This window comes from Nematostella vectensis, chromosome 4 (genome assembly GCF_932526225.1).
Source record: "Nematostella vectensis chromosome 4, jaNemVect1.1, whole genome shotgun sequence".
NCBI lineage: Eukaryota > Metazoa > Cnidaria > Anthozoa > Actiniaria > Edwardsiidae > Nematostella > Nematostella vectensis.
The window spans coordinates 11,754,959-11,766,143 of NC_064037.1; the positions used below are offsets into that span (position 1 = coordinate 11,754,959).

At 41.4% G+C, this 11,185-nt stretch overlaps 1 protein-coding gene across 1 annotated transcript; it reads right to left on the reverse strand.

The window, feature by feature from the left end:
- Positions 1–2,773: 2,773 nt before the first annotated feature.
- On the reverse strand, positions 2,774–4,799 carry LOC5516633 (DNA-binding protein inhibitor ID-2). Its single transcript, XM_032386464.2, has 2 exons — positions 4,241–4,799; positions 2,774–3,379 (listed from the first exon to the last, which is right to left on the reverse strand). Exons 1-2 carry the CDS (start codon positions 4,580–4,582, stop codon positions 3,374–3,376), a joined length of 348 nt encoding a protein of 115 aa, XP_032242355.1. The 5' UTR covers positions 4,583–4,799; the 3' UTR covers positions 2,774–3,373.
- Between the last annotated feature and the right edge of the window lie 6,386 nt (positions 4,800–11,185).

Here is an 11,185-nt window from a genome sequence, read left to right on the forward strand (position 1 = left end):
TGTGTATATGTTACGAGTAGCTCCGTTCTCTCATGGGTGTGTATATGTTACGAGTACCTCGGTTCTCTCATGGGTGTGTATATGTTACGCGTAGCTCGGTTCTCATGGGTGTGTATATGTTACGAGTAGCTCGGTTCTTTCATGGGTGTGTATATGTTACGAGTACCTCGGTTCTATCATGGGTGTGTATATGTTACGGGTACCTCGGTGAGTAAGTACGTAGCTGCTTTGTCTCCTATTATCTTTGTTCTACAAAGGAGTTCTTTTGTCTCTATTCTTCTCGTTCTTTGTGTCGAGGTGCGGATATTGTTCATTTGCCCAATCAAATTGTAGCTTGTAAGAGCTGCGTACTGACCCACCTCGGTTCTCTCATGGGTGTGTATATGTTACGAGTAGCTCGGTTCTCTCATGGGTGTGTATATGTTACGAGTAGCTCGGTTCTCTCATGGGTGTGTATATGTTACGAGTAGCTCGGTTCTCATGGGTGTGTATATGTTACGAGTAGCTCGCTTCTCTCATGGGTGTGTATATGTTACGAGTAGCTCGGTTCTCATGGGTGTGTATATGTTACGAGTAGCTCCGTTCTCTCATGGGTGTGTATATGTTACGAGTAGCTCGGTTCTCTCATGGGTGTGTATATGTTACGAGTACCTCGGTTCTCGCATGGGTGTGTATATGTTACGAGTAGCTCCGTTCTCTCATGGGTGTGTATATGTTACGAGTAGCTCGGTTCTCTCATGGGTGTGTATATGTTACGAGTAGCTCGGTTCTCTCATGGGTGTGTATAAGTTACGAGTAGCTCGGTTCTCTCATGGGTGTGTATATGTTACGAGTAGCTCGGTTCTCTCATGGGTGTGTATATGTTACGAGTAGCTCGGTTCTCATGGGTGTTTATATGTTACGAGTAGCTCGGTTCTCTCATGGGTGTGTATATGTTACGAGTAGCTCGGTTCTCTCATGGGTGTGTATATGTTACGAGTAGCTCGGTTCTCATGGGTGTGTATATGTTACGAGTAGCTCGCTTCTCTCATGGGTGTGTATATGTTACGAGTAGCTCGGTTCTCATGGGTGTGTATATGTTACGAGTAGCTCCGTTCTCTCATGGGTGTGTATATGTTACGAGTAGCTCGGTTCTCTCATGGGTGTGTATATGTTACGAGTAGCTCCGTTCTCTCATGGGTGTATATATGTTACGAGTAGCTCGGTTCCCTCATGGGTGTGTATATGTTACGAGTAGCTCGGTTCTCTCATGGGTGTGTATATGTTACGAGTAGCTCGGTTCTCTCATGGGTGTGTATATGTTACGAGTAGCTCGGTTCTCTCATGGGTGTGTATATGTTACGAGTAGCTCCGTTCTCTCATGGGTGTGTATATGTTACGAGTAGCTCGGTTCTCTCATGGGAGTGTATATGTTACGAGTAGCTCGGTTCTCTCATGGCTGTGCATATGTTACGAGTAGCTCGGTGATAGTGACCCCTATCCTTCCAATCTTGTCATCCTGTGTTATGTGATGAGTGACCCTATCCCCGTGTCGCCCTCTCATCGCCCAGATGTGCCAAACTCTTCTGTTTTACTCCAATATGAATTCCCCTCGTCTAGACACGACGAGACCGGGTGTTTCGATAAAATCTAGCCGTAGAGATGTGATGCATTATGAATTGCCCCTCGCTCAAGAGCGCTCGCAAATGTGCCATCATTGAATCGCACTAGCCGTGATTAATTACTTAAGGTGCATTGGGGGCTTCCAATGTGCCCTCCGACAAGATGCTATCACGCAGCTTACACAGAATTTGCCTAAAGCATTCACAAATGCACGGCACAGATTGTTACGTTTATTATTCTAAGCTTGTACCTGATCGAGAAGGATGGGTTTTTGAGGAACTGTGTCAAGGTGTGTTTTCGTGGACCGTGTTGTTGCGTTCCATAGGGAGGAATGCTCCCCTCTTGAGTCTCGCGCCTTTACAGATACACAAGATAAGCCGCGTGGTGACGGCGATTATACATCTCTCAAGGGGCATTTCCGGTGCCGTTCCGCTACACTTCTAGCCTGGTGGCCTGTGAATTGCGTGACGCACGGGATCCCTTTTGCATCACGCAACAACAACAACAATCGAATCGATCCTACTGACGTCTTGTTGAATTCGGTGTGACATTCATGCCAGATTAATTTTGTTTGCACTCTGTCCTATTTCGTTAACAAACACTAGTTGTTTTGCGAAGAGATTAGACTTCTTAACAACATGTAACTCGAAAAGGGGCTAAATGGAGTGTTCTTGTTGTCCCAATAAAGTTTTTGTGCGTCTTGGGTTCGCTAAACGTCGAGTCAAGTACTAAAGTGTCGTCACTTCTCAACGACCACTTCCGACCAGCTGAAAAATCAATTAGGCTAATTCCACGCCTAATAGCTTCGATCTATAGTAGCAAATTAGAAATCGATTATAGACTGTTTTTCTCCGTAAAGAAGCAGACCTCACAGGCATATCAAACGACGCAATGTGTAAAGTGTTCTCTGCACCACGTTTATGTGCGCTGCTTGATGCTTGTGAGATAATGCGCTAGTTTCTGAGCGATAAAACAGGCTTGCAAAACAGCGCTAGAAACACGCCTGCTTTCTGTATTTAGTCGGCTCTTGGTGGGAGCAAAGTAAAACGTTTTTGCAGCAGGCAGAAAAGCATTTTGATCTGGCATTTGTGCAGCATGCGCACACTAAATACAAACCTATTGATTTAGGGAGACAGGAAGGGTACAAAAATAGAACTGACTTGCACATTCATACCCAAAATTATAAATTTTATGCCAAACTATGTACACTTTAAGAACCATGTGCAACAGTCATTGTAGCATTTGATGTGTCCGTCATGCGAGCATCCTTGGTGCGATTTCTCCATCATCTATCGGGGGTACGGTACATTGCTGGGTTAATCCTCTCTCGTTTGAGCGCAGAAAAGCCCACTTCTGACTGCCTGATAACTCTACCAAATGTCCAACTACTTGTACACGTGTGCAGACCAGTTGGTACTTAACTTAGTGGACCGCTAATGTTCTTATAACGGAACTATCAAAAGGTTCAATTCTCATTCCAAGTTACATCTTGGGGAAGTCTTAAAACTGAACTATAAAGAGGTTCCACTCTCACTTCAAGTTACATCTTGGGGGACCTTTTATAGAAGGAAACAATAAAATTGATATTGTGATAGAAGATTATTTTGTCATGATTTACATTAAAGTATTTCCTTGAATGCCGGTTTGTCCCGAGGGCAAAAGGAGCTATTCCGTATCTCACAACGTCTCCTTCCCCTGCCACCGGGATCTCGGCTTGACACCATCAATGGGAGCTGGTTAGTGGCGGCTGATATACGCCAGACTTCACGGATCACGCCTGAATAAATGATGAACAGAAAGAAGATAAGAACCAGCTCGTGAAACCAACCCCTGCTCAATATCTCGACTAGAGATGGTCCTAATTATTACACTCTTGACAAAGTCTGCTCTATCTCTTCGTGAGCTCGAATCGACATTGACCAATGCACAAGACATCTGGCTACAGGCGAAATTCTTCGAGGTTTTTCTTACGTTCTTTACAGCACTGGCTAAGATAACCGTGCCAAAACCCCCTTAGAGACTTTGTCAAAGCCTTTAGGCGTTTTTAAGGCTTTTCATTCTTGCTTTTATTTGTTTTACATAAGATGATGTTGTGGTCGTTTCGAGGTTTATGTAAAATGTGGGCATAACCGGAGTATATTTGCCGGTTGACTTGATTGTTCATTTGTTTTCAGCAATCTTAAAAAATGCAATGTCATTACGAAGCTATTAAGCACAACAAAAGGAAAATAAATTTGGACTCAAAAGAGCTGTTTACATTCTTGTGCTAATGATTTTTTGGGGGGGTCTTTTCGCTTTCCTTTCTCGCAACACAATAGAGCCCATTACTAGAACAGACACTTAAAGTTATTCAAAATTATTAAAGTTATAGTTAAGTGTTTAATGTTGAAAGAATTTCATTTTAGTCGTGGTTGCCAGTCGAAGCACTCATTCTGAAATAGCCGTCATGTGTATACATTTTATCAAACTTGTACAAAGAACAATAAATAACTGATAAAAATTCATATTCTCTTTCTGAGACATGACTTTGTGCCCCTTTTGTTATGTCATTTTTGTGTTCAAAACGAAAAACAAAGATCGCTAAGGACGGAACAACATTCAGTCAAACAACAAATAAATGTTCGCAAATCAGGCATACCTTTTCGATGTCCTCGTTAAGTGAAATCGTGCTCAGAGGACTCCTGTTAACCCGGTTACTCCGGCGCCTTCTTCTATTTGCTGTCTGATTCTCCAGCGCGGTTTGGAGATCCAATATATAGTCAATAACATACTGCAAAATCTCGACTTTAGAGATTCTTCTTCCTACTGGCACATTAGGAACCATGTTTTTTAGTCTCTCATAGCATTCACTCATGTTATCATTACTATCTCGCTCGAATTCACTGAAAATGGAGGCACGAGTGATACTAGAAGCTGAGCGAATGGTAGCGCGTAAAGCTTCCTCGAATTTTGAATCCGTCGGCTTGGATTGTGGCTTCATGTTCGCGAATGGCGTTGAGTCGGAGTCAGCAGAATGAGAGAGAGGTGAGCGCAGATGCTAAGAGAGTGCTGGTATTTGACGTTCCCAGATCCTGTGCTGTGTTTTATATCGCCACTGAGTAGATCCACTCTGGTATAAGGAAGCACAGCTGTGTATACGCGCTGACAAACCCTGACCAATCACGCACGAACAACGGACGGCCTGGCAAACAACTTGACGACTTCAAACACAACATTCACAAGTGTCAATGACAGTGGCACTCTTATCTGCCAATCGCATGCCCGCTTTCTAGCCGAGATTTGTCACGGGGGGCAACTTTACGAAAAAAAACGCAACATCCGTAAGTGCTTTAGCTGCACTAAGCTAATTCTTGCTATGAGAGTTGTTTTCCGACTGTTGAGAGAGAAAATATTTTGAGTATGTTTATTTTCAGGCGCCTGGGATAGTTCAATCCATAGTCTCATAGTTATAGTTGATGGTAGATTTGAAAGTTGACAGAGAAAAGATTGGCCGCTTTTGTTGTCTTGAAAAACAATCCAAATACAGCTCGGTCGCTAGCCAATCAGCGAGTGGTCTTTGGCGCCAAATGGGTCACTTCAGCTGATCTCGTACAGGAAACTTAAGCGTGAATTTTAAAAGTTTCGCAAACAGTATGAAATTGTTTAAAACTACTCGTTCACTGTTCGTTTAGATAAGTAAATAAATCCGAATTAATTTTTAATGATTTCTTTATTTGATGTTCATTTTGAATGGCACTAAGCCTTACACTTACACGCAAAAAAATATATAACTCGAATACAACACGGATCACATATAGGTCCCTATATGGGACCTATATGAGATCCGTAAGAGAAACAGTGTGTGTGTGTTACCTACACATCTTGCGTACAAGCCGTCCTACGCATTGAGGAACAGCCGGCAGGAGATCGTTTGTGGCGCAGCTTTATCTCAGGCATGGCGCTCCAGCGGCATTCAAGGCTCCGTGGGTCGCAGCGGAATCACAACACGGTTCCACTTCGGGCGAAGAACTATGTCCTGATGTGAATTAAACTCATTTATCAAACGCCCGGCGAATTATACAACCATTTTCAATTCTAAAGTACTCTGGTAACAGTAGGAAAGGTTTTGCCATTTGGACATCTTTTTTACTTAGAAGTTTCGGCTCAGAAGTTTCGTTTCAAATGCATAAAGTATGTTGTTTTTGTTTTTATCATTTAGTCCACATCTGCTTATTCGGTCTCTCGGAAGTGTGCGAGGAATTACGGAAACAAAGAACTCATAGAACCACAGGGTGTGCGTTAATAATTCTACCATGTTCTGTTAGTCAAAACTCAAATTCCACTTGCTAAATGGACAAAATGAAATGAGGGATTCGAGGACATAGAGTCAGTACATAACAGAATTAGGAAGACAGGTCGCTTTAAACGCAATTGGCGTAGTAATCATATTGTAATTAAGGATCCAGATTTGCCAGGGTATATTTCAAAATACATCTGGATGAAATCTTTTTTATAATCCTAAGAATTGAATAAGCAGCTTGCCTTTTTGAAGGCAGTTCTGGTTTGAAAATATATGTTTTTAATCATGATGACATCTATTTTAAGTGAAATTACACAAATTAGACCCGTTCCTTCCTCGCGCGCGCTGTCAACAGAAAACATGTGTACAATATTTCTTACAAATTGTGAATCAACCCCTAGCCACAAGCGAAAATGTTGCAATGACAAGTAAATGCCAAAAGGCGAAATGCATAACAGCTGTATCAAAGTGAAATGTTCTATTCGAGCGCAAAATATTGACGATTTATAGATACAAATCGGTAGGTCGTTCCAAGTACCGCGTAATTGTTGACCAATCTCTGTGTTTATAACGACTTTTTTTTCTTTTGTAAATCCAGGATGGCTTTGAAGGGCCATAAGAATGCCAAAACCGAACCGCGATTTTAACAACTTTTATTACACGTCAACATGTTCACGCCCGGAAACGACTTGCCCTTCAGCACGGGGGAGGGAAAATGAGGTCCTTCTTTGAATGTAAATCACACAATAAACTCAAAGCTACCTCTTTTTTACACTAGTTCTTAGGTGCATGCTTCTTTAATTTGAAGGGTTTTATGTTCCAAGATGGGTTGGGGTGTTGGGGGTCGATGATACGGAGTAGGGGAGTAATGATCACCATAACCAGCTCCTTCCCTTCCCCACCCCGGTGTGGTGACCCTCCCCCTACCCCGGAGGGGTGACCTGTAGTCTAAGTGCTTTTGTTAACTTTATTACTATGGTTTGTTCTGCTTAGCATTTCTGTCGACACTCAGAACTGTTATCAACCCAATTGTAATTATCTCAACCCGAAACTCGAATGCTTTAAGGAATCATTTACTACTCTCGTTCGTTAAGATACTTCAGCGTATCATAACTCTATCCCTGCAATCCTTGCTCTATGATGACTCTTATTATCGCTCTTTCTACAGTAAATAAAGTACCAGCTTTGCAGTGTGTTTCTTGTGATACTGTTTAGACATAACAGGAAGCAATGGGACTTTGCTGTCCGGAGTTTATCTCTGAATTTTTCCTGTTTGCATTCTTTGATTTCCTTTGGTTGTCACAAAGCAAGACAGAGCTGCTAAACAGCAAAGGTCAATATTCAATGGTATTCAATAGACTTGCATAACAAATACAGTAGAATAACGAGCAGCTGCTAAAAAAACGGCCTGTTGGCGGTGAAACCCAGTATTCAGAACATTGGAGGCGACTTTAGTGAAATCCCTGTTTTCTTCGCGAACAGGGAATTCCATCTACTACTAAGAAATGTTCCTGCTAATAAATGAAAACAAATGAATAGTATTTTGAGCGTAGAGAGTGGTAACGAAGACTAAACATCAAACAAAATAACTACCGTTTTATCAGTTCTTTGCTCGATACTCCCTCTAAAAGTGGTGAATAAGATATTTGAAAATACTAAAATAGCTTTTCCTACGATTTAAATAAAAAGAACAAAAATCGTATTCATGGGCTCTCCTAATTGTTCTCCTAACTGTTCTCGAAGTGTTTTCTGCATATTTCTAATATTTCAATCAGAAGCGTTTTTCTTCTAGGCCTTAAGGATGTCAAAAACATGAAAGTTCCCGTTAACGTTTTGTACAGGAGACAATAGACGAGCAAACATTTGTCTTTCGGAAGCAGATTAAAAGCTATCTCACTAAGCTACTAATAAAAATAACAGGGATTGAAAGCATCTTAAACTGGCATACTTTACACAGCAATGTCAGACAAAGTAATCCAACCAGATTTGCATATTTTTATACACGTCTGAACTGTATTCACCACGAGGTTAAAAAATAGATTAGGAAAAAGGAAAGGCTGTTTCTAGTGTAAAATGGGCTAAAAATGGTTACCAAACCTAGAATAAATAGAGGCTCTGCGAATAACACCAGCATCTGCCGTTACACCCTAACGTATAACGTATTTGTCCACATTTCAATTAGAAAGTATTGGCCATGCTAGATCAAGCATTTCCTAACGTATTCTATACACGGCATCGCCGGGGCAGTCCCGGCAGCTGGTGCCGTTTGCAGGGTTCCTATAATCCGAATAGCACATGATTCAAGAGACATGGTCTACGTGGAAAAAGCTAAAAATTGGTCTAAATAAAAGCGAAGTACTTGTCGTAGGAGTTGGGGCTCATAAGTTTACTTGTTTTATTATTATTTTTTTTATGTCTTACATAGGTAACGTTCCATTTCCATTTATTTGTCACAAAAACATAAAATAACTTAAGTAAGAAATATCTAAACAATGAGAAAAGCCACGAAGGAAAAGCTTTTTCCATACACAAGCGCTATAAAGACGTGCATTCGAAGCAGATGTGAGAATCTCGATAAATTCTAGCACTGTCGTATGGATTGGTGTGCCTCATAAAATCCATCAACGTTGATCTGGTGTACATGGAGAAGACACGTCAGCGAACGTAGTGGTCTTTTTTTCTAACAGCCTGAAGGGTGATCAGAAGAAGATAGAAGACGCCTTCTTAATGAGCCATGTGAAGTCTTTCGATGATGCAACTACACTGAGTTTGACAATGGACAAAAAGCACGAATCATGGACATCACACAGGCACAGCTGCGCTAAAAAACTAAAAGAGTAGTAGAGTAAACTCGACTTTACTATTTCACCATCAAGTTTTGCTTTACTCGAGAGGAGTTCTAACAGTTCTAGGATAACTCTTGTACTCTCTTACTATTAAAACATGTTCTCCTTCGACGAAGCTACAAAGTATGACGATAAACACATCTATTGCCTACCTCGCAAAGAAATTTTAAAAGGTCAAGATCTTTTAGAAAACGTTCGCATATGCTGCACTTTAATTACACTAACCGCTATGTTTTATTCAAGTCTTGGTAACTGACTCTAAGCGTGCGTTTTCTCACAGATTCCAATACTTCCAGTAGGTTTAAGCGTTGTATCTGTCAGCTTCAAATGGATAAAGCCCGTCAGTAGCTAAGAGTTTGGGTAGTTTCCTGATATTACGAACCCTTAGCCAAACAATGCAGGCATATTGCTGTGCTGAATCTTTTAACAAGGGTAACTACGCATGCTTGATCTCTCTTGAAACGATAACCTCTAAACGAGGCGTATGCTTTGCGACATGAGCGCGCAGGGGCCACTGATTATCCGCAGCAGAAAAGACACCAGAAAAATAAACAAGTCTAAAACAACCAAGATAGTAATGAGTCTGGCCAAATGGGGTTTAAAATTCACTTTGGTGTGGTTGAGTGATAGGTCGCCAAGAGAACGATCTGGGGAAGGTTTCTGGTCTATCTCTGCTTCACCCAAGATCAACTTTGGTACATTAGCGGTAATTAGAGGTCATCTCTGAGATTTCTGGAAGAATTACGGTGTACATAGCTTGTAGCTTAAAGCCCCGGGCACAACAGCTGCTTAGTTTCTCAAACTAATGATAGGATCTATTGCCCAAATCCTGGGACTGTTAATATCTGTAACACAGGGAACTGTTTAGTATGAATTGTCACCGAACATTCCGGTATTTACGCGCCTCTTTGGCGATACGAAGCTAAGTATTACTTGACTTGACGACGCCAGAACAAAGTTATGTTAAAATTTCTCTTTTATTTACGAGAATAGCGCTCCATGCATTTACTGTTCTAGCCATCGTCTCTTGTGTAAGAGTGCGTAAAGAATGGAAGATAGTTTTACCACAAATGAAAATTTTGTCGCTTATAAGACCTCATGCGCGTCGTCAATTAACATGCAAGAGCAACATGGCATCATCCGTGTAAAATTATTACTTTGTAAAGCCACAAGATTTGTTTTATTTGAAGAATCTGTCTCGGACAACTGGCTTAGGGTCCCGTGTGCGGTGACGACAATGTAATAATGTGTCACGACAAGGGATAGCAAAACATTTAAGCAAAATGGGCTTACAGTACTTTGCAGTGCTTTAAGGGGGGGGGGGGGGGGGGGGGCTTTAAGTGTATTCCCAAAGCCTACTTTTTGACACTGGCAAAAGTCGGAACAGGAACAGAAAAGTTGGAACGCTATGTTTAAAACAAAATATTTGTCTCCATCTCTGTCTACCTCTTCTTTTCTTTTTATTTTACGATTTCAAGATCCAATTCCATGATTCCATGACTACAAGAGGCATGTGCGATAATTAAGGCATGTTTGTCCCATGTTTGTTTGACAAAATTAACACATGGTTTGCAGGCAAATGCCTGTATCTCCCTACCATCAATAGATCTCTACGCTAGTGAGGATAAGCCATGATTTAAAACTCATGTGTCCGGCTACAGGCTAACAATCAGCAGACATCGTGAACATGTGTGCTAAATATGTTGTTTCCCTTCTTAAATGGGAAATTCCTTTGTTAAGGACAACTTAAACCACTTGGGGCTCTTTGTCGAAGGGGTCTGCTCACACTGATTTGAATTTCCGTTCTGGGAAACGTTAGTTTTGACGTCTTTTCTAATCATCACTGTTAGACTTCAGAAGTCAAACAATCTGTTTGTGTTTTTACTGGTATGTGTGATTCCCTAACTCCCGGCAGGGTAGAAGGGACGTCACGAACGTTCAGTACCGACGTCAAGTTATTTTTCCTAAAAAACAGTACTTCGCACAACAAACAGATAAAAGGCGGGAATTCCTAGAAAGTGATTATTACCTCGTCCTTAGGGACTTCTGGGTAATTTTCAATATGGCGTCTATCAGAAGCCCTTGGGACGATGTTACGTATTGGGGAAAGTACGATCCCTTCTCTACATGTGTTACTGTCGAATCCGTTGTATCGTGACGCCGCATTTTCAAAACATCGATTTTTTTTGTCTTTTGGGATTTTCTGTTCCGCCAGTCAAATTATTATAAGCCAATCAGATTCTTGCCATCTCTCTCGCCTAGTGCAGTTGCCTGGCTTTCTATTGCGACACTGTCTGGTTTTCGTCCAAAGGGAAGCCAGGGAAGTGCACAAAGCGAGATTCTGATTGGCTCAGAATGGTTTTACTGACGGAACAGAAAACCAAAACAAATCGTGTTTTGAAAACGCGGGTCGCGATTTAACGGATTCGTCAGTAAAGCTGTATTTAAAAAAAAATTC